General features: G+C 52.9%; 3 protein-coding genes across 3 annotated transcripts; all 3 read right to left on the reverse strand.

The window, feature by feature from the left end:
• Nucleotides 1-2,412: 2,412 nt before the first annotated feature.
• LOC107547874 (keratin-associated protein 10-7-like) lies at nucleotides 2,413-5,865 on the reverse strand. Its single transcript, XM_029068827.2, has 3 exons — nucleotides 5,675-5,865; nucleotides 2,637-2,896; nucleotides 2,413-2,468 (listed from the first exon to the last, which is right to left on the reverse strand). Exons 1-3 carry the CDS (start codon nucleotides 5,863-5,865, stop codon nucleotides 2,413-2,415), a joined length of 507 nt encoding a protein of 168 aa, XP_028924660.2.
• A 3,125-nt stretch (nucleotides 5,866-8,990) lies between these two features.
• LOC120638513 (keratin-associated protein 4-12-like) lies at nucleotides 8,991-11,881 on the reverse strand. Its single transcript, XM_039912728.1, has 4 exons — nucleotides 11,515-11,881; nucleotides 11,040-11,056; nucleotides 9,678-9,764; nucleotides 8,991-9,527 (listed from the first exon to the last, which is right to left on the reverse strand). The coding sequence occupies exons 1-4, from the start codon at nucleotides 11,879-11,881 to the stop codon at nucleotides 8,991-8,993; spliced, it is 1,008 nt and encodes a 335-aa protein (XP_039768662.1).
• A 2,256-nt stretch (nucleotides 11,882-14,137) lies between these two features.
• Nucleotides 14,138-22,451, reverse strand: LOC120638514 (keratin-associated protein 10-8-like). Its single transcript, XM_039912729.1, has 5 exons — nucleotides 22,044-22,451; nucleotides 17,962-18,337; nucleotides 17,137-17,291; nucleotides 14,332-14,569; nucleotides 14,138-14,193 (listed from the first exon to the last, which is right to left on the reverse strand). The coding sequence occupies exons 1-5, from the start codon at nucleotides 22,449-22,451 to the stop codon at nucleotides 14,138-14,140; spliced, it is 1,233 nt and encodes a 410-aa protein (XP_039768663.1).
• Nucleotides 22,452-22,786: the final 335 nt, after the last annotated feature.

Below are 22,786 nucleotides of genomic sequence, written 5' to 3' on the forward strand. Positions count from 1 at the left end.
GGCGTCGGCGGTTGGAGTTTCTGGAGGGTTACTGACTGACTGAGATGACGACTTCTCTCACTCCGGGGGCTCTTATACCCCTCTGGAGGATGTGTCGTGACGTGATCTGAACCCTTTTCCTTATTGTTGTTTAGACCAATTGCCCTAAAACCATCTCATTGGATTGAAGCGACGTTCCCAATCGACTGGCCGTTTTGCGTTGCCCTGGGCTTTTTTGGAGTGTTGTGTCTTCCAGTAAAAATAGGCTGCTTTTCCGGGTTGCCCATACGTGAGCTGTTGCCACTCTCTCTCAGAAAGAGGAGGAACACAAGAGGTTAAAGTGGGGTTTTTGAAATATAAGAGTTTTATGCTATGTGAGGCTGAAGGTCAACCTGTGGTGGGCATTGAGCGGGTGTGTGTGTGAGAGAGAACTCATACCTTTGAGATAGTGTTTAAGTGGGGTTTTATTTTCCCTTCTGAAGCATTTCCAGGAGTTGAAATAATATGTTAGTTGCTTGATATGCTGATAATACAGTGTCAACATTCATTCATTCATTCATTCAATAGTATCTGTTGAGCGCTTACTATGTGCAGAGCACTGTACTAAGCGCTCGGAATGAACAAGTCGGCAACAGATAGAGACGGTCCCTGCCGTTTGACGGGCTTACGGCCTAATCGGGGGAACATGCAAGAACCCAGCTGAATTTAATACATACTCCACCCCGGTGTCCACTGCGCACAATTCTATTTTGTCGCATTTCGAGGCCCTCTAGAAAACTAATCTAGTTATCAGGAGGGCAAAATCTCCAGGCTCAATAGTTAGACCTAGATTGAATTGAGCCACCAAGCTTTCGCTATGGGCAGGACGTGGGCTATAATAACAATAGCATTTGTTAAGCACTTACTATGTGCAAAGCACTGTTCTAAGCACTGGGGCGGGGGGGGATACAAGGTGATCAGGTTGTCCCACGTGGGGCTCAGTCTTAACCCCCATTTTACAGATGAGGTGAGTGAGGCTCGGAGAAGTTAAGTGACTTGCCCAAAGTCACACAGCTGACAAGCGGCGGAGCCGGGATTAGAACTCAAGACCGCTGACTCCCAAGCCTGGGCTCTTTCCACTGAGCCACCCACCGAAGACATGAAGAGCCCATATCCGTCTCCTGAGGTTGTCCCAACTGTGCTGCCTTTCGGAGGTGAACCTGCTTTAAGGCTGTTGATGCCTTAAACAGTGACATGTTCCCCTTGACGAAGATCCAGTGGGTCTTTCCGATTCTGACCTGGGCATTCAGGCTTGTGAGCCGATAAAATGGTGGTATTTGTTAAGCGCTTTCTATGTGCAAAGCACCGTTCTAAGCACTGGGGGATACAAGGTGATCACGTTGTCCCACGTGGGGCTCCCAGTTTTTAATCCCCATTTTACAGATGAGGTCACTGAGGCACAGAGAAGTGAAGTGACTTGCCCAGAGTCACACAGCTGGCAAGCGGCGGAGCAGGGATTAGAACCCATGTCCTCTGACCCGCAAGCCCGGGCTCTTTTTCCACTGAGCCACGCTGCTTCTCCAAGGCAGGCCGATTGCTAGACGTAGGTTGTTAATGAATGTGCTTGGGATTATTAATGTTCTTGGGATTATTTCTACAGTACGGAGATCCCTGGAAGTACCCACTCTCCCAGTTGAGGCTGCTTTGCCCTCTCTGAAAAGCCGTCGACCCTGGAATCTCCTCGGCGGGGGCAGAACTGTGGGAAGATCCCTTTACCAAACTTTCAGAGTGTGCAGGCATTGGGAGCCAAGTAACCAGAGTGTTTCTGATGTCACTCTCTTGCCTGGTCTCCGGGTGACAAAGGCAGCCAAAAGAAATCCTGATCATTCCTCATGGCCTGGCAGCTCTAATGAGATCCTGGGTGGACAGTTTCTTCGGGTAACCACGGACGCTCCTCGGCTGCTGAGCCCTAGTTTTACCAGAGAGAGCGAAAGAGAAGCAGCGTGGCCAGTGGGAAGAACATGAGTCAGAGGACCTGAGTTCTAATCCCATCTCTGCCAGTTGTCTGCTATGTGACCTCGGGCAAGTCACTTCGCCTCCCCGCCCTCAGTTACCTCATCTTTAAATGGGGATTAAGACCGTGGGAAGAGCGTGGAGTCCAGTGGACCGCAAGCCACTGAAGAACGGGACCCGGTCCAGGGTGAAAAGGCCAATGGGAGTTCATTCATTCATTCAATTGTATTTATTGAGCGCTTGAATATGAGGTGAGCTGTGTAGAGATCGTCTACTCCACAGGACCAGGGAGATTCCTGCTTGGGAACAGATGAACTGTTCAGTAGCCAAGACAAATAAATAGGGTCTGGAATGATGACATATCGGTAAGGATCGTTGGGCAGGTATGTCACGATGACCATCTGAGTCCGCATCCAGTGTGAACTGTCGGAGGGGACCCCTTCAACAGCAAGTCGGGCTGGGGCAAGCAGGTCGGCAGAGGAGAGAAGGGCAGGAGCCTGGTGGGCAGCAGGAGGTGGGGCAACAGGCCACGGGCTTACAGCAGACGGGCACGCACGCCACGGGCCGGCAGGAGAGGGTTGTGCAGCAACACGGTCGGCAGCAGGAGGACTGGCAGGGGCCGGACCCGCAGCAGACCGAGCCGCAGCAACTGTCCTGGCCACAACTGTCCCGGCCACAAGCCGGCTGGCAGCAAGAGGCCGAGCCGCAGCCGGCCCCGCAGGGCGCACCGCAGGCCGGGCGGCAGAGCAGAACCACGCGGGAGGCTGGGCGGCAGCACGGGGTGGGGCAGCACGTGGGTTCGCAGCAGACGGGCGTGCAGCAGACGGGCGTGCAGCACACGGGTTTGCAGCACACGGGCGTGCAGCACACGGGCTTGCAGCACACGGGCACGCAGCAAGACGGCCGGCAGCAAGGGGAGCAGCAGTTGTCGGCCATGGTGTCGGCGGTTGGAGTACGAGGTGGGTCCTGAGCGACTGAGATGTCGACTTCTCTCACCGTGGGGGCTCTTATACCTGCCTGGAGGATGTGTTGTGCCACGGTTCGAGCTGTTTTCCTTATTATTGTTTAGTCCAATGGCCCTGCTACCTTATCATTAGGCTGCAGTGGAGTTTGCCTTGAGTCAGCGTTCAGTCCCAACCGATTGGATGCTTGGAGCTACGCTGGGTCTTTTTTGGGGGTGAGGGAAACTCCGTGCTCCAGAAATAGCAGGCTTCTCTTCCGCTCTGAAGTTCCTGAAACAGATATCGCTCTTGCTTCTCAACATGAGAAGCCCAAAGGGCCGAGAAGCGGCATGGCTTAGTGGGAAGAACACGGGCTTGGGAGTCAGAGGACGTGGGTTCTAATCCCGGCTCTGCCACTTCTTTGTTGTGTGACTTTGGACAAGCCACTAAACTTCTCTCTGCTTCAGTTACCTCATCTGTAAAATGAGGATTAAGACTGTGAGCCCCGTGTGGGACATCCTAATTACCTTGTACCTACTCCGGCACTTAGAACAGTGTTTGGCACAAAGTAAGTGCTTAACAGGTACTATCATTATCATTATTAAAGTGGAACTCTCGAAATATGGAAATAGCTATTGCGGGACCAAGAAAAAAATCTAACTCGGAAATTTAGTTTGTTTATGTGCCTGTGTGTGCACGTTTGTGGTGTTGTGCATGGTTGGATGGGATAGAGCACCTATGTATCTCTTTTCCTCCTGAAGCATTTCTAGGGAATGGAAATATTCCAGGGATTACTCGGTAACACAATGTCGGCATACCAGGAACCTGAATTAATTTAGCACACGTACCCCAGCATGGCAGACGCTCCCACTGGTGTGATAAATGGACTTTTGAGGACCTCTGGAAAACCAGTCTAGTATCACAGAGACAAACATCTGCAGGTTCAGTGGTCAGATCCAGATTGGACTGAGTCGCTGTGCTTGGCTGCCGGCAGGGCATTTGGTTGGTGTGTCACCCTGTGACTATTAGCCACCGCCTCCCGAGCCTGTAGGTGGGAGTTGCCCTGAAAACCCTTCCTTTGGAAGATGAACCTCCTTTTCACCTTCTGATGCATAGCAGTGGCATATTCCCTTTGGCAAACTTCCCTAGTCTTTCTGGGGACAGGGTTTTATGTTGTCTGCCTCAGGGCCCATTAGCCAGTATGGCAGGCTAATCACTGGGAGGGGTTTTGATTTGTGAGCATTTTGAGGGCCTTGGTTGTTTGTAGTGACCCTATTGTTCTCTCCTACATGCTTAGTACAGCTCTTCTGATAACTTTGGGCGTCCTGGAGGGTTCCGCTGCGCAGGCCACAGGCTGCCTTACTCCCTCTGAAAGGGGTATTCACGGCTCTGCTGTGAACACCTGCCTCCCCTTGGGAAGTTGATGAAAGTGGGAAATCCTTTATCATCCTGGCTGATGAACAAGTGTTGGGTGTGGGGTGTCATCTTGATGGCTGATGCCACTCTTAGACCCAGGCAGTAGAAGAGATCCTGATCCTTCCCCATGGCTCTTGGTCTCCAGAGACCTCCAAGGCCAAATGATTCCTTTAATGTGCCCCAAACATTGCTGAGCCCTGAAGTTACCACACTGGACCACAGCCCAGTAGCCCATTTGCCCCGATACCCTATGCCAAAGTTCTCGTGTTGTCCCGACTGAGAAGGGAGAGGAATTCTTCTAGACACCACATATAGTGTAGTGAATAATAGTGCATGGGCCTGGGATTCAGAAGGTCATGGGTTCTAATCCCAGCTCCACCACCTATCTGCTGCGTGACCTTGGCAGGTCACTTCACTTCCTCTGTGCTTCAGTTACCTCGTCTGTAAAATGGGGATCGAGACCGGAAGCCCCACGTGGGACCACGTCCAACCCGATTTGCTTGTATCCACCCCTGCTCTTAGTACAGGGCTTGGCACATTGTAATGGCTTAATAAAGGCCATGGTAATGATCAATTATTATCATATCTTTCTCCCAAATGCCCTCTTTAACCCAGGCTTTACCCCTTGAGCGGATGCTGAGATGGAAGACAAGGAAACGGTTCTATGGTTAGCTAATCTTGTGGACATTCTAGGGTAGAAGAGGTGGCCGTGATTTGGGTGGAGCAAAAATCCATTGTTCAGGTGCCAGTTAACGCAAACGGTTTATTAGGTGGAATTGAAAAGCTATCCGTGACTTGAAATATGGCAGAGTCCAGTGAGGGGGCCGAGTCTCCTGAAAAGCAGGATCTGGTCTGGAGGGAAACGGCCAGAGGGAAGACCCGGTGAGTAGTTGCTGGGGATCTTCCATCTTGCAGGGTGGTGGAGATCATTGGGTGGGAATTAGAATCGCCCATTCAGTAGCCGAGACGGTTGTGGTTTGGCTGGATGGCCTGGTGGTGTGGATCATGGCCCAGGAGCAACATGATGACCATCTCGGTCCCCATCTCGTGTAAACTGTTCATCATGTGGAGATTGAAGGGAACTCATTCAACAGCAAGCAGGGCTGGGACAAGCAGGTCGGCAGAGGAGCGAAGGGCGGGAGCCTGGCGGGCAGCAGGAGGTGGGGCAACGGGCCACGGGCTTACGGCAGACGGGCACGCACGCGACGGGCCGGCAGGAGAGGGTTGTGCAGCGGGAGGACTGGCAGGGGCCGGACCCGCAGCAGACCGAGCCGCGGCAACCGTCCCGGCCGCAGGCCGGCTGGCAGCAGGAGGCCGAGCCGCAGCCGGCCCCGCAGGGCGCACCGCAGGCCGGGCGGCAGAGCAGAGCCACGCGGGAGGCTGGGCGGCAGCACGGGGTGGGGCAGCACGTGGGTTCGCAACAGACGGGAACGCAGCACACGGGCTCGCAGCACACGGGTTTGCAGCACACGGGTTCGCAGCACACGGGCACACAGCAAGACGGCCGGCAGCAGGGAGAGCAGCAGTTGTCGGCCATGGTGTCGGCGGTTGGAGTTTCTGATGGGTTACTGAGCGACTGAGTTGATTAGTCTCCCTTTGGAGGCTCTTTTACCCCTCTGGAGGATGTGTCATGTCATGGCTTGGAGCCTTTTTCCTTGTTGTTTAGACCAATTTCCCTGCTATCATCTCCTTAGCCTCAAATGGAGTTGACCACGAGTTGGCTCTCCGACTTCCCAACTGTTTGGATGATGGGAAAACCTGGACTGTTGGGGTTTTTTTTTTTTTGAGCACTCTGTTCTCCAAATACTGCAGGCTTCTTTTCCTGGCTACACATACACAAACTGAGTTTTACTCTGGTTCATCAGGAGCAGGGCCATAAAAGGCTAAAGGGGGGCTTTCAAAATAAGGGAGGCTTATTTCCTGTGGGACTGAGGGACACTTCATATTGGACATGGTATCTGTGCATGTGTTTTTGCCCCTTTTGGAGAATGAGTGTACAAGCATGTGCATTTTCTCCCTGAAATTTTCAAGGGAGAGGAAATATTGTAGACCCTTGGCATCCTGGTAGCCTAATAGCAACATAGCAGAACCTGAATGAATTTCATACACGCAGCATCCCAGATTACGTCAGGTATGACGAATGGACCTTCAAGAAACTTAGTGGTGTGTCGAATGGACCCTAGAAACTTAGTGAGTCGGAGGAGGGGTGGACGTGGAAGGTCGGGGTCCCTGCGCTCCCGGGAAGGTGTTCTATCTAACCCTGGCTCCTCCACTTGTCTGCTGTGTGATCTCGGGCAAGTCACTTCACTTCTCTGGGCCTCAGTTCCCTCATCTGGAAAATGGGGATGAAGACTGAGTCCCAAAGGTGACAACCCAACTGTGTATCCACCTTGTACCTGCTAAGAAGTAGCATGGCCTAGTGGATAGAGCACAGGCCTGGAAATCAGAAGGTCATGAGTTCCAATCCCAGCTTGGCCACTTGTCTGCCGGCTGACTTTGGGCAAGTCACTTCCCTGGGCTTCAGTTAGCTCATCTGTAAAATGGGGATTGAGACTGTGAGCACCACGTGGGACAGGGACTCTGTCCAACACGATTTGCTTGTAACGACCCCAGCGCTTAGTACAGTGCCTGGCACGTAGTTAAGTGCTTAACAAATACCGTCGTTATGATTACTACTACTATTCTAGGAACAAGATTGGACTGGGCTGCTGGGATTTGTTTCCCAGCAGGTTATTTGGTTCAGGTGTCCGCACCTGTGACTGAGAACAGGGCTCCTGCCCCTAGCTTTTGGGGTTGCCCTGAAGGTGCCGGTTTGGCAGGGGCACCTTATTTTCACCTCTGATGCGAAATAGCAACACGTTCCCTTGGGCATAAGTCCCTATGAGTGTTTCCCGATCATGACTGTGGTTTCTGAACCCAGAATTCCAGCCCACGAGCCAACACGTCAGGTTAAGGGCTAGGGAGGCATGATGATTGTAAGTACTTTAATGACAATAATACTGCTGGCATTTGTTAAGCGCTTACTACGTGCAAAGCTCTGTTCTAAGCACTTGGGGAGGGTACGAGGTGGTCAGGTTGTCCCACGTGGGGCTCACAGTCTTCATCCCCATTTTACAGATGAGGTAACTGAGGCACAGAGAAGTTAAGTGACTTGCCCAAAGTCACACAGCTGACAAGCGGCGGAGCCGAGATTTGAAGCCATGATCTCTGACTCCCCAGCTCGTCCTCTTTCCACTGAGCCACTCTGCTTCTCAAAGTAATAATGATGGTCTTTGTTAAGCATTTGCTATGTGCCAGGCACTGTTCTAAGTTCTGGGGTAGATATGAGGGAATTAGGTTGTCCCACATAGGGCTCACAGTCTTAATTCCCACTTTACAGATGAGGTAACTGAGGCACAGAGAAGTTAAGGGACTTTGCCCAGAGTCACACAGCTGACAAGCGGCAAAGCCGGGATTAGAATCCAAGACCTCTGATTCCCAAGTCCGTGCTCTTTCCGCAAACCACGCTGCCAGGTCCGGGATGTTGAGTACCTGCCCTATTATACCCTTCCAAGGGCTCAGCACAGTAGTCTGCACACGGTGAGGGCTCCACACGAACCGGCGCTAAATGGATCGACGAAACGTATTTGGTATTTTCCCCCACATTTGGGGGCCCTGGAGGTGTAAACTGCCTGGGCCACCGGCTGCTTTACCCTGCGAAGAGCTTGCTGCTCTACCGTTGACCCCGGGGCACGTCCCTGGGAGGGGCAAGTCGAAATTGGGAGCCAGGCTGACCAGCGGTGATTCTCATCATCTGCTCGTCAGACCTCAAATAAAGGCAACAAGAGGAAAATCCTGATCCTGGCCTATGGCCTCGGTCTCAACGTGCTCCGGGGGGAAACCCTTCCTCGGATATTCCCCAGGTACTGCTGAGCCCTAGCGTTACCACCTTGGGTCACAGCCCAGTACAGCTTCCCCTGGCCACTCTAGAGTACACCCAGGATGCTCTGGCATATTAATGTTGGTATTTGTTAAGCGCTTACTATGTGCCGAGCACCTTTCCAAGCACTGGGGTAGACGGAGGGGAATCAGGATGTCCCACGTGGGGCTCACAGTCTTAGCCTCCAGTATCCCAGATAATCCTCCTACTGACCCTCTGTGGAAAGGTTCCTGTGTTGATGCATCTTGTCCTGAGAAATTTGAAACAGGATTTTTCCAGATATTATGTATTAGTCTCCCCTATTTGACCAAGGCCCTTCGCGGGATGTAGGTGTTGAAATTGACCGTAAAAAGGTGGATCTAGAAATAGCTTTGTGGATATTCTGAGCTGGAGGACGTGGCCCTCTATTAGAAGAAAAACCCAATTTTAAGGTACCAAACAGTTTATTGGTTGGAACTGAAAAGTTGCTTTTGACTCGATAGAGGATGGATCCAGAAGGGGTGAAGCGCTGAGAGAGCAGGGTGAAACGGCCAATTGGAAGATGAGGTGAGGAGCAGCCTGGGGACCTTCACTCCAACCGGATTAGGGAGATCTCTGGTTGGGAACCAGACTCGTGCGTTCATTAACCTAGAAAATCGGGGTCTGGATGGGTGACAGTGGGTGGCCCAGGTGTGTCGGGATGAGAATCTCGGCCCCCATCCTGTTTGAACTGTGCGTCGACGTGCTGGTCGGAGGGAACTCGTTCAACAGCAAGCAGGGCTGGGGCAAGCAGGTCGGCAGAGCAGGGAAGGGCAGGAGGCCGGCGGGCAGCAGGTGGTGGGGCAACGGGCCACGGGCTTACAGCAGACGGGCACGCACGCGACGGGCCGGCAGGAGAGGGTTGTGCAGCGGGAGGACTGGCAGGGGCCGGACCCGCAGCAGACCGAGCCGCAGCAACCGTCCCGGCCGCAGGCCGGCTGGCAGCAGGAGGCCGAGCCGCAGCCGGCCCCGCAGGGCGCACCGCAGGCCGGGCGGCAGAGCAGAGCCACGCGGGAGGCTGGGCGGCAGCACGGGGTGGGGCAGCACGTGGGTTCGCAGCAGACGGGAACGCAGCACACGGGCTCGCAGCACACGGGCGTGCAGCACACGGGCTCGCAGCACACGGGCTCGCAGCACACGGGCACGCGGCCAGACGGCCGGCAGCAAGGGGAGCAGCAGTTGTCGGCCATGGTGTCGGCGGTTGGAGTTTCTGGAGGGTTACTGACTGACTGAGATGACGTCTCCCTTTGGTGGCTCTTATACTCCTCGGGAGAATATTTTAGTCACGGCTTGGAGCCCTTTCCTTATTGTTGTTTGGACCGATGTTCCTGCTACCATCTCATTAGCCTGAAGTGGAGTTGACCACGAGACAGCTTTCCACCTTCCCAAATATTTGGATGATGGGTACAAACCTGGGCCTTTTTGGGAACACTCTGTCCTCCAAATACTGCAGGCCTTTTTTCCTGGGTACATATCCAAGAAATGATTTTTACTTTGGCCTGTCAGGAGGACAAGCAGAAAGGGCTAATGTGGAGCTTTCAAAATAAGGCAGGCTCACTTCCTGTTGGACTGAGGGACAATTCATATGGCACATGGAATCTGTGTATGTGTGTTTGCCTCTCCGTGACAGGGAGTGCACAAGTATGTGTATTTTCCTCTTGAGGGTTTCAAGGAAGAGGAAATACTGCAGTTCCTTGGCATCGTGGTAACCAAATATCAACGCAGCAGAACACGAATGAATTCCATACATGCAGCATCCCATATTAGGCCAGCCATAAATTAAATACGATGAATGGATGTTTGAGGGACCCTAGAAATCTAATCTAGAGCCATGGAGGCACAATTTCCAAGCTCAGTGATCAGACCCTGATTGGGTTGAGCTGTTGCGATGGTTTCCCAAGCAGGCTGTCTGGTTCATGTGTCAGCACCTGTTTCCGAGAACCCAGCTCCTCTTCATGTCTTTTGGGGATGACCCGATTGCTCTGCCTTTGTCAGGGGCACTTGATTTTCACCTTCTGATGCAAAATAGTGACATGTTCCCTTTGGCAAAAGTTCCCTATGGGTCTTTCCGGTGCTGGACTCACTGCTTTCTGGATCCGGAATTCCAGCCCATGAGCCGACACGTCAGGTTAAGAGCTAGGGAGGCGATGTGATTGTAAGCACTCTGAGGGCCCGATTACTGTGTGTCTACCTTATTGTCCTCTGCCAAGGGCTCAGCACGGTACTCCGCACACAGTGAGTGGTCCGCATATACCAGTGGTAAATGGATCGATGGAATGTACTTGGGATTTTCCTCCGTATTTTGAGCACTCTGTTCTTTGTGGGACAAAATATATAGGCTGAGTCAAAATTGGGAGCCAGGTTGACCAGCGGGTGTTCCTGATGGCCCTGCTTGCCTGGCCGCAAACAGAGGCAATAGGAAGAAATCCTGATCCTTTCCCAAGCCCCTGATCTCAGAGCTCCAGGGCGAACCGTTCCTCCGATGCGCCCCGATACTGCTGAGCCCTAGTATGACCACCTTGGGCCACACAGCCTAGTCACACCTTCCCCCGGTCACTCTTGAGTTCGCCCAGGGCGCTCCGGCATTAGCCGACACCCTGTGGCAAGTTCCCTGATGTGTCCTGTCCCGAATGAGTTTGAATAGCAATCTCTCAGGTATTGTGTATCAGTCTCCCCAAAATCCTGTTGGACCAAGGCCCTTCACATGGAGTAGGTGCTGAAATTGCATGTAAAAACGTGGATCCAGGGTTAGATAGCCTTCTGGATATTCTGACCTGGAGAACCTGGCCATCTATTAGAAGAAAAATCCGTTTTTAAGGTGCCAAACGGTTTATTAGGTGGAACTGAAAAGTTGCTTGTGACTCGGAAGAGGGTGGAGTCGAGAAGGGGTACTGCCTCGAGAGAGAGCACCTGGGCCAAGGTGAAATGGCCATAGGAAAAGCAAGGTAAGAGGTGATTTGGGACCTTCCCTCCGACAGGGTTAGGGGATTCCCACTTGGGAACCAAACTAGCGCTGAGCTGCTAGTTCAGTTAGCTGAGCCAAACGGCGTCTGGGTGGATGAGAGTTGGTGGCCCAGGTGTGTGGGGATGAGCACCTTGGCCCCCATCCTGTTCGAACTGTGCGTCGACGTGCTGGTCAGAGGGAACTCGTTCAACAGCAAGCAGGGCTGGGGCAAGCAGGTCGGCAGAGGAGCGAAGGGCGGGAGCCCGGCGGGCAGCAGGAGGTGGGGCAACGGGCCACGGGCTTACGGCAGACGGGCACGCACGCCACGGGCCGGCAGGAGAGGGTTGTGCAGCAACACGGTCGGCAGCAGGAGGACTGGCAGGGGCCGGACCCGCAGCAGACCGAGCCGCAGCAACTGTCCTGGCCACAACTGTCCCGGCCACAAGCCGGCTGGCAGCAAGAGGCCGAGCCGCAGCCGGCCCCGCAGGGCGCACCGCAGGCCGGGCGGCAGAGCAGAACCACGCGGGAGGCTGGGCGGCAGCACGGGGTGGGGCAGCACGTGGGTTTGCAGCAGACGGGCGTGCAGCAGACGGGCTCGCAGCACATGGGTTTGCAGCACACGGGCACGCAGCAAGACGGCCGGCAGCAAGGGGAGCAGCAGTTGTCGGCCATGTTGTCGGCGGTTGGAGTTTCTGGAGGGTTACTGACTGACTGAGATGACGTCTCCCTTTGGTGGCTCTTATACCCCTCGGGAGAATATTTTAGTCACGGCTATGAGAATATTTTAGTCTCAGCTTGGAGCCCTTTCCTTATTGTTGGTCCTGCTACCATCTCATTAGCCTGAAGTGGAGTTGACCACGAGACAGCTTTTCACCTTCCCAAATATTTGGATGATGGGTACAAACCTGGGCTTTTTTTGGATCACTCTGTCCTTCGAATACTGCAGGCTTCTTTTCCCGGTTACACATGCATGAACCGATTTTTACTTTGATTTGATAGGAGCCAAGAGAAGTAGTATGGTCCAGTGGATAAAGCAAAGGGCCTGAGTTCTAATCCCGGGTCTATCATTTGTCTACTTTGTGACTTCTCTGTGCCCCAATTCTCTCATCTGTAAAATGGGGATGAAGATTATCAGCCACCATGTGGGACAGGGATTGTGTTCAATCCGATTACACTGTGCAATCTATTCCTGCCTTTAGTGCACTGCCAGGGACATAGTAAGCTCTTAACAAATACCACACATTATTATTATTAGTAGGAACATAAAGTGCTAAGGTGGAGCTTTCAAAATGAGGCATACTCACTTCCTTTCAGACTGAGGACAGTTCAAATTGAACATAGAGTCTGTGTATTTGTGTGTGTGTGTGTGTGTGTCTGTTTGTGACAGGGAGTGTACAAGTATGTGTGTTTTCCTCGTGAAGTTTTCAAGGGAGGGGAAATAACCAAAATCAATATAGCAGAACCTGAATGAATTTCATATATGCCGCATCCCAAACTATGCCAGCCGTAAATTGAAGATGACGAATGGATGTTCAAGGGACCCTGGAAATCTATTCTAGAACCATGGGGGTACAATTACCGAGCTCAGTAATCGGACCCTGATCGGACTGAGCTCTTGAGATCGTTTCCCGACGTGCTGTTCGGTTCACGTGTCAGCACCCGTGACTGAGGACACGGCTCCTCTCCCTGTCTTGCGGGGACGCCCCGAATGTGCTGCCTTTGTCAGGGACATTTCATTTTCTTCTGATGCAAAACTGTGACATGTTGCCTTTGGCCAAAGTTCCCTATGGGTCTTTCCGATGCAGGACGCGGGGCTTTCTGCTCGCAGAATTCCAGGCCACGAGCCGAAATGTCAGGTTAAGATCTAGGGAGGCGTTGAGATTGTAAGCACTCTAAGGGCCCGGTTGTTGTGTATCTACCCTATTGTGCTTTGCCAAGGGCTCATTCACTCTGCATGCAGTGAATGCTCTACATATACCAGTGATAGATGGACTGATGAAATGTACTTGGGATTTTCCCTTACATTTGGGAGCCCTGGAGGCATCGACTGTCTGAGCTACCAGCCGCTTCCCCCTACGAAGAACTTGTTGCTCTGCTGTTGACCAGAGCGTGTCTTTGGGAGGAGGAAAGAGTTCAGGCTGAGTCAAATTTGGGAGCCAGACTGAACACCAGGGTTTCTGATGCCCCTGCTAGTCTGGTATCGAATAGAGGCAACAAGGCCCGGATCTCAAAGAGTTCCAGGGGCAACCATTCTTCTGATGTGCCCCAGGTATTACTGAGCCCTAGAATTGCCACCTTGGGTCGCAGCCCAGTAACACCTTCCCTGGTCGCTCTCAAATTCACCCTGGGTGCTCTGGCATTAGCCACCGCTGTCCCGAACAAGCCTCCTACCGACACGCGACGGCAAGGTCCCTGTGTTGATGCGTCTTGTCCTGAATACGTCGGAATGGGATTTTTCCAATCATTACATATTAGTCTCCCCGAAACCCTGTATGACTTCACACGATGTAGGTGTTGAACGTAAGAAAGTGGAGCCCAAGGTTAGATATCCTTGTGGATATTCTGAGCCGGAGGACCTGACCGTCTGTTAGATAGAAGAAAAATCCATTTTTCAGGTGCCAAACAGTTTATTACGTCAAATTGAAAAGTCGCTTGTGATTTGGAAGAGGGTGAGGTCCGGTCCAGACCTAGGAGTGCGGAGCTTGCTTCAGGGTGAAATGGCAAATGGGAAGACCAGGTGAGGGAGCAGATTGGAAGCCTTCCCTCCAATGATCCCTGCTTGGGAACCAGACTGGTTCATTCAGTAGGCTAGGGCAATTGGGGTCTGGATGGGAGTCATGTTGGTGAGGATCATGGCCCAGCATCATCAGGATGAGCGTCACAGCCCCCATCCTGTGTTGATCGGCGCGCTGGTCAGAGGGAACTCGTTCAACAGCAAGCAGGGCTGGGGCAAGCAGGTCGGCAGAGGAGAGAAGGGCAGGAGGCTGGCGGGCTGCAGGAAGTGGGGCAACGGGCCACGGGCTTACAGCAGACGGGCACGCACACGACGGGCCGGCAGGAGAGGGTTGTGCAGCGGGAGGACTGGCAGGGGCCGGACCCGCAGCAGACCGAGCCGCAGCAACCGTCCCGGCCGCAGGCCGGCTGGCAGCAGGAGGCCGAGCCGCAGCCGGCCCCGCAGGGCGCACCACAGGCCGGGCGGCAGAGCAGAGCCACGCGGGAGGCTGGGCGGCAGCACGGGGTGGGGCAGCAAGTGGGTGTGCAGCAGACGGGAGTGCAGCACACTGGTTTGCAGCACACGGGCGTGCAGCACACGGGCTTGCAGCACACGGGCTCGCAGCACACGGGCACGCAGCGCACGGGCTCGCAGCACACGGGCACGCAGCAAGACGGCCGGCAGCAGGGGGAGCAGCAGTCGTCGGCCATGGTGTCGGTGGTTCGAGTGTCAGGTTACTGACTGGAATGACTCGTCTTCCTTTGGGGGGCTCTTATACTCCTCCGAGGAATGTGTTCTGTCACCCTCCAAGACCTTTTCCTTATTGTTGTTTAGACCAATTTCCCTGCTACCGTCTCATTAGCTTGTAGTGAGGTTCACCATGAGATAGCTCTGACTGTCCTAACTGATGCTTGGAGATACGCTGGGCCTTTTCGGGTGGCTCTGCCGTTTAGAACCAGCGGGTTTCTTTTCCTGGATACAGGAACTAGAACTAACTTGACGTTGCTCGCACGAGATGTCCAGCCCTGTCCTTTAAGACGCAGATGTTAAAGTAAGGCAGACCCTTCCTGTGTGCCTGAGGAACGATCCAGTTCGGGCACCGAGCAAGCTTGGCACGGATGTGCGATAGTGACAATATGTGCGTTTCTTTTTTTCCAGAAACATTTCTAGTGAGTGGAAATAAAAAGGTGATTCTTTATGGGTTTAGTTACCCATTGCCAGCACGCAAAAATCTGATGGAATTCTGCACGCGCCTCACTTGCACACGCGCAGACCATACCTCTGGTAGGACGAACGGGCCTTTCGAGGGCCCCTAAAACTCCGTGGTACCGTGGGACGAAATCTTCCATCTCTGTAGTCAGACCCAGATCGGACTGAGCCACCGTGTTCTGGCTCTCAGCGGGGCATTTGGTTTGTGTGTCAGTCCCTCTGACTAAAGACCAGATTCCCCGTAACTGTCCCTGGGGGTTGTCCCAAATGTGCTGCCTTTGGGAGGAGAACCTGCGTTTCACCCTCTGATGCATAACATCCTTTGGCAAACGATGGGTCTCTTCTGGAGCTGGGCTCCATGATTTCTTTGGAAGCGGCAAACCCTCGGGGTAAGGTTGTGACTGTGAGCGCTTCGAAGGGCCAGAGTGTGTGTACGTTGCCGTACTCTCCCTAAGACCTCCTCGGCGGTCTTCTGCAAACATTAAGCACTCTTCACCTCAGCACTTAGAACAGCTCTGGACACATAATAAGCACCTAGCAAACACCATAAAATAATTCGTTCCATCTCGTCGTTGAGAAGCAGCGTGGCTCAGTGGAAAGAGCCCGGGCTTTGGAGGCAGGGGTCATGGGTTCGAATCCCGCTCTGCCACTCGTCAGCTGTGTGACTGTGGGCAAGTCACTTCACTTCCCTGGGCCTCAGTTCCCTCATCTGTAAAATGGGGATGAAGACCGTGAGCCCCACGTGGGACAACCTGATTCCCCTGCGTCTACCCCAGCGCTTAGAACGGTGCTCTGCGCATAGTAAGCGCTTAACGAATACCAACGTTATTATCCGTTGTTGGGTAGGGATTGTCTCTATTTCTTGCCAAATTGTACTTTCCAAGTGTTGAGTACAGTGCTCTGCACATAGTAAGGGCTCAAAAAAAACCCACTGAATGAATGAAATGAATGAATGAATGAATCAACCATTGGTATTTATGGAGTGCTTACTTTTTTATAATATCTGTTAAGAGCTTACTAGGTGCCAAGCTGCTGGGGTAGATAGCTAGCTAATCAAGTCGGACCCAATTTCTGCCCCAGATAGGGCTCGTGGTCTTAATCCCCATTCTACGGATTAGGTAGCTGAGACACAGAGAAGAAGAGTGACTTGCCCAAGGTCATGTAGCAGACAAGTGGAGGAGCAGCAAGGTGTAGAAGAGCAGCCTGGTGTAGTGGATAGAGGTCGGACCTGGGAGTCAAGAAGGTTGTGGGTTCTAATCCCAGTGGGAAAGTCACTTCAGTTATCTGTGCCTCAGTTACTTCATTTGTAAAATGAGGATTGAGACTCCGAGTTCCACGTGGGACGGGGACTGTGTCCAATCCAATTTGCTTGTATCCACCCCAGCACTTAATACAGTGCCTGGCACAGAGTCAGTGCATAACAGATGCCGCAATTATTATTAATATTAAATGGCTTACTTCGTGCCGAGCACTGAACTAAGCGCTTGGGAGCAGTGTGGCTCGGTGGGAAGAGCACGGGCTTGGGAATCAGAGGTCACGGGTTCGTCTCCCGGCTCTGTCACTTGCCAGCTGTGTGACTGTGGGCAAGTCACTTCACTTCTCGGTGCCTCAGTTACCTCCTCTGTAAAATGGGGATTCAGACCGTGAGCCTCGCATGGGACAACCTGATTACCCTGTAGCTACCCCAGTGCTTAGAACAGTGCTCTGCACATAGTAAGCACTTAACACATACCAACGTCGTCATTATTACTACAGTGCAATAGACCTGGTAGACGCATTCCCTGCTCACAGGGAGCTTACAATCTAGAGGGAGAGATTAATAAATAATTTATAATATGAAATTTATAGATATGTACATAAGTTTTGTGGGGCTGAGGGTGGAGCCAATACCAAATGCCCAAAGGTCACATCTCCAAGGCCGTAGATGACACAGAAGAGAGAGGGAGCCAGGGAAAAGAGGGCTTAATTGGGGAAGGCCTTGCGAAGATGCGACCATGAATCTCACGGACTCATTGAATACACTCGGGATTTTCCCGTAGCCAAGGGAGCCTGAGAGGTATCCACTGCTCAAACCGCCAGCTGCTCCACTCCGTGTGAAGAACGCGCCGTCCTGCTTTTGACATTCGCGTCGTCTCAGGTGCCTCAAACCCGCAGGAAAACCTTCGTAAAAATTTTACTCAGTGAACAAGCATTGGATGAAGGGTTGACCGGTATGATTTCTCACTTCTGAATGGGTAGAGATGACTGAACGAGAAGAGACGAACACCACATATCAGTCCCCCGTAAACCCTGTTTGACTAAGACCCCCGATATAGAATAGAAGCCGAAACTGAATGCGAAAAAGTAGCTCTGGAGTTAGTGTGGTGGATATTCTGTCGAAAGGGCGTGACCACGTCTTGGCTAGAATAAAAATTAATTTGCAAGGTGCCAGTTATCAAACGGTTTATTAGATGGAACCGAAAAGTTGCTTGTGACTGGGAATAGGGTAGTGTCTGGCGGGGCAGGAAGCCCCTGAAGAACAGGACCTGGTCTGAGTTGAAGTGACCGTTGCGAAGAGATGGGGTGAGGTGCGGCGCCTCTTGGAGAAGGTCCACCTTAGAGCGTCGGTGAAGCCTCTGATTTGAAACCAGGCTTGACCATTCACTACCCAAGACAGATGTGGTCTGAATAGATGTCCTGCTGATGAGGAGAGTGGCCCAGGCTCATAGCAGTTAACATCAGAGGGAACTCATTCAACAGCAGGCAGGGCTGGGACAAGCAGGTCGGCAGAGGAGAGGAGGGCAGGAGCCTGGTGGGCAGCAGGAGGAGGGGCAACAGGCCACGGGCTTACAGCAGACGGGCACGCACGCGACCGGCCGGCAGGAGAGGGTTGTGCAGCAACACGGTCGGCAGCAGGAGGACTGGCAGGGGCCGGACCCGCAGCAGACCGAGCCGCAGCAACCGTCCCGGCCGCAGGCCGGCTGGCAGCAGGAGGCCGAGCCGCAGCCGGCCCCGCAGGGCGCACCGCAGGCCGGGCGGCAGAGCAGAGCCACGCGGGAGGCTGGGCGGCAGCACGGGGTGGGGCAGCACGTGGGTTCGCAACAGACGGGAACGCAGCACACGGGCTCGCAGCACACGGGCACGCAGCCAGACGGCCGGCAGCAGGGCGAGCAGCAGTTGTCGGCCATGGTGTCGGCGGTTGGGGTTTCAGGGGGGTTACTGAGCGACTGGGATGATGACGTCTCTCACTCTGGGAGCCCTTATACCCCTCTGGAGGATGTGTCGCGTCATGGCTTGGAGCCCTTTTCCTTATTATTGTTTAGACCCAAGGCCCTGCTCCCAGCTCATTAGCACATAGTGAAGTTGACCAGGAAACAGCACTCATACTGTCCTAACTGACGATCATAACTCCCCTAGGCCTATTCTTAGGGCTCTGTTCCCCCAGAAACGGCAGACTTCTTTTTCCAGCTACAGAGACGTAAACTGTCGTCTCTTTGACTCCCCCATTATATGACACCCCCTTTTTATGGTGTAGTTGTCCAAAAATAGGCACTCACTTCCTGTTGGACTGAAGGACGGTTCAAATGGGGTATTAGGTCCGTGTGTTTGTGTTTCCGAGATACTTTTAACACCCTCCTCGAGCCTGTTGTGACCCTGCCCCTCCCACCTCTTTCGTTCGTTCGTTCATTCGATCGTATTTATTGAGCGTTTACCGTGTGCAGAGCACTGTCCTAAGCGCTTGGGAAATACAATTCGGCAACAGAGACAATCCCCGCCCAACAACGGGCTCACAGTCTGAAAGGGGGAGACGGCAAAATAAAACAAGGAGACTGGCCTCAGTACCATCAAAAGAGAAAAATAGAATCGTAGATATATACACATCATTAATGAAAGAAATAGAGTAATATATACAAATATACATGAGCCGTGGGGAGGGGAAGGGGGTAGAGCAGAGGGAAGGGAGTAGGCGGAATGGGGAGGGGAGGAGGGGCAGAGGGAAAGGGAGAGCTCAATCTGGGAAGGCCTCCTGGAAGAGGTGAGCTCTCAGTAAGGCTTTGAAGAGGGGAAGAGAGTTTGGCAGATGTGAGGAGGGAGGGCGTTCCCGGTCACTGGTAGGACGTGGCCGAGGGTCAACGGTGGGACAGGTGAGAATGAGGAGGTTAGCAGCAGAGGAGCGGAGCGCCCTCCGGTCTTTTGTCCCTGATAACCCTGCCACGTACTTCTTTGATGGAATTGACACTTTTAGGCATGATATTCTTAAAATCTCCCCTGCTCCTTTTCAGTCTTTCCCTCCTCCTGCCAGATGTATGACTCTCCCATCCTTCCCAGCAGTATCTTAATAGATCTCTATCCTCCTCCTCAAATATTAGCCCCTCTACCTGCACTGTTGACCCCATCCTTTCCCACCTAATCAAAATAATTCCCCCATCCCATCCTCCCTCAAAGTGCAACAACTCACTTTCCAATGGCTCCTTTCCTACTGCTTCCAAGCATGTCCACGTATCTCCTGATCTAAAAAAAAAAAAACCAAACTCCCTCTCTTGACTCCACAGCACCCTCCGGGTATTACCCCCATCTCTCTCCATTCCCCTTCCAAAATCTTTTAGCGAGTTATCTACACCCTTTGCCTCCACTTCCTCTCCTCCGACTCTCTTGGATGCCCTGCAATCTGGCTTTTCCCTCTTGACTCCACAAAAACTCACTGAACTCCTATTACAACCCCATCTGCACACTTCACTCCTCTAATGCCAACCTATTCTCTTCCCCCTTCTTATGTGACAGGCCACCACTCTCCCCACTTGGAAAACCCTCCAAAAATCGTATCTCTCCCTTTGGGGCCTTTCCTGACCGAACCCTCATTTTTATGTAATAATAATGTTGGTATTTGTTAAGCGCTTACTATGTGCCGAGCACTGTTCTAAGCGCTGGGGTAGACATAGGGGAATCAGGTTGTCCCACGTGGGGCTCACAGTCTTAATCCCCATTTTACAGATGAGGGAACTGAGGCACGGAGAAGTGAAGTGACTTGCCCACAGTCACACAGCCGACAAGTGGCAGAGCTGGGATTCGAACTCATGAGCCCTGACTCCAAAGCCCGTGCTCTTTCCACTGAGCCACGCTGCTTCTCCGAAAGATGTATCCATCTTTCCCTCACCTCTGCACTTGGCTCTAACCACATAAGCACTTCGATACCTCGGTTCAACAATACTTAACGTACGTATCATTATTCTCTACTGTCAATCTGTAACCCACTTCCTGTTTTCCCCATTGACTATAAGCTTCTTGTGAACAGGGATCATGTTTACCACTTCTATCATATCATACCTTCCCAATTGCTTAGTACAGTGCTCTACCCCCGGTAAATGCTCAGGAAATACCATTGCTTGACTGAGTGTGCATGTGCATCTGTTTTCCTCCTGAAGCATTTTCAGGAGTGGAAATAATACTGTGATTCCTGGGGATTTGGTTTACCTAATGACCTTTCACCCCAGCATATTCTGCTCATACCTCTGATGTGATGACCACACCTTTGAGAGCCCTTAGAAAACTAATCAAGTTGCGTGAGGATGAACTCTACAGGCTCAGTAGCCAGATTCAGGACAGACTGAGCTCCTCTGTTTCGCCTCCCAGCAGGGTGTCTGGCCTGTCAGCCCTTGTGGCGAGGAACCAGACTCCCGTGTATGTCTGCTGTGCTGCCTTGGGGAGACGAATGTGCTTTCCACCTCTAGATACGTAGCAGTGACATATTTGCTTTATCAGAAGTCCCTAAGGGTCTTTCCTGAAGCCCGACTCTATGTTGTCGGGGTTCTCAACTCATGAGCTAAAGTATCATGCTAAATGTTAGGGAGGGACTGCGACTGTCAGCTCCTTCTGGGTCTGGATCCTTTGTACCTCCCAAGTTAAACTATCCCCAAAACTTGATTCGCTGCTCCGGACACATCCATCCCACTGCTTAGTCCAGTGCCTGGCACAAAGTGAGCACTTACCAAATACCACAATTTAGCACTCAATATATCCCATTGACTGATTGACTGTGCTTAGGATTTTCCCTTGACCCTCAGAGCACTGGTAATATCCAGTTCACCCACCGGAGAGAGTGTGCTGCTCTGCTGTTGACATGCACATCAGCCCTGCAGGAAAATGTCTATATTAAAGTTCTTGAATGAGCGAGCACTGGGTGAGGAGGCAACCGATGCGGTTTCTGGCTTTCAGATGGTCAGAGGTAACGAAAAGTAATCCCGATCCTTCCCCGTAACCTCGTGTCTTCAAAGAGATCCTGGTTGTGCAATTTGTTTAATATATCTCGCGAACCGCTGAGCCCTAGCATTACCGTGTGGAGCCACAGTCCATCTATACCGTTCTCTGGCCACCCTTGTCCAGGCCCAGAGTACTTTAACGTAAGCCGCCAGAATTCCGGACGAGCCAGCCAAAAAAGCAGCGCTAAAATTAACTAGTCTTGTGGACCTTCTGAGCTAGAGGACGTGGCCATGTCTCAGGTGGAATGAGAAGCAATTTTTCAGTTGTGAAGTGCAAAAACGTTTATTAGGTGGAACTGAAAAGTACTTTGTAACTTGGAAGAGGGTGGAGTCTGGAGAGGTGGCAAGTTGCTGAAGAGGAGGTCTGGTCTCAGGTGAAATAGCCAGAAGGAAGACGAGGCGAAGAGTCGCCCGGGGATCTTCTCTCACACAGGGCTAGAGAGATCATTGGTTAGGGACCAGAATTGACCGTTCGGTAGCTGAGACAGATGCGGTCTGAATGGTGGCACGCTGACGAGGATTTTGGTGAGCAACCCGGTCCCCATGCTGTGTGAAATCTGCTTCGATGTGCTGGTTAGAGGGAACATGTTTAGCAGCAAGCCGGGCTGGGGCAAGCAGGTCGGCAGAGGAGAAAAGGGCAGGAGCCCGGCGGGCAGCAGGAGGTGGGGCAACAGGCCACGGGCTTACAGCAGACGGGCACGCACGCCACGGGCCGGCAGCAAGATGGTTGGCAGCAGGAGGACTGGCAAGGGCCGGACCCGCAGCAGACTGAGCCGCAGCAACTGTCCTGGCCACAAGCCGGCTGGCAGCAAGAGGCCGAGCCGCAGCCGGCCCCGCAGGGCGCACCGCAGGCCGGGCGGCAGAGCAGAACCACGCGGGAGGCTGGGCGGCAGCACGGGGTGGGGCAGCAAGTGGGTTCGCAGCAGACGGGCGTGCAGCAGACGGGCGTGCAGCAGACGGGCGTGCAGCACACGGGCTTGCAGCACACGGGTTTGCAGCACACAGGCTCGCAGCACACGGGCTTGCAGCTCACGGGCACGCAGCAAGATGGCTGGCAACAGGGGGAGCAGCAGTTTTCGGCCATGGTGTCGGTGGTTGGAGATTCAGGTGGGTTACTGACCGAGATGATGCCTTCTCTCACACTGGGGGCCTCTTATACCCCTCTGGAGGAAGTGTTGTGTCACGGCCCGAGCCCATTTCCTTATTGTTGTTTAGACCGAAGGCCCTGCTACCATGTCATTAGGTTGTAGTAGCGTTTACCACGGGACGGCGCTCAAATTTCCCAAGCATTTGGATGATTGGAGATACCCTGGAAATTTTGGGATGACTCTGTCCTCCAGCTGGAGCAAGTTCTCTTTTCCTGGCTACAGGTTTATGAACGGGCATCACTGTGGTTCGACAGAAGGAAAAGCACAGAGG

This window comes from Ornithorhynchus anatinus, chromosome 7, assembly GCF_004115215.2.
Source record: "Ornithorhynchus anatinus isolate Pmale09 chromosome 7, mOrnAna1.pri.v4, whole genome shotgun sequence".
NCBI lineage: Eukaryota > Metazoa > Chordata > Mammalia > Monotremata > Ornithorhynchidae > Ornithorhynchus > Ornithorhynchus anatinus.

Excerpts from the sequence above, each read along its gene's own strand:
- LOC107547874 (XM_029068827.2), bottom strand. The coding sequence starts at position 5,865 with ATGGCCGACAACTGCTGCTCTCCCTGCTGCCGGCCGTCTTGCTGTGTG. Across the intron at positions 2,897-5,674 it reads CTGCTCTGCCGCCCGGCCTG|CTGCTGCTCCCCTTGCTGCC; the intron begins CGGTGCGCCCTG and ends CATGGCCGACAA. Across the intron at positions 2,469-2,636 it reads GCCGGCTTGTGGCCGGGACA|GCTCCTGCCCTTCTCTCCTC; the intron begins GTTGTGGCCAGG and ends GCTGCCCACCAG.
- LOC120638513 (XM_039912728.1), bottom strand. The coding sequence starts at position 11,881 with ATGGCCGACAACTGCTGCTCCCCTTGCTGCCGGCCGTCTTGCTGCGTG. Across the intron at positions 9,528-9,677 it reads GTGTTCCCAAAAAGGCCCAG|TATAAGAGCCACCAAAGGGA; the intron begins GTTTGTACCCAT and ends TCTCCCGAGGAG.
- LOC120638514 (XM_039912729.1), bottom strand. The coding sequence starts at position 22,451 with ATGGCCGAAAACTGCTGCTCCCCCTGTTGCCAGCCATCTTGCTGCGTG. Across the intron at positions 18,338-22,043 it reads CCGTCTGCTGTAAGCCCGTG|TCGCTCAGTAACCCCCCTGA; the intron begins GCCTGTTGCCCC and ends TCATCATCCCAG. Across the intron at positions 14,194-14,331 it reads GCCGGCCTGCGGCCGGGACG|CCTCCTGCCCTTCTCTCCTC; the intron begins GTTGCTGCGGCT and ends GCAGCCCGCCAG.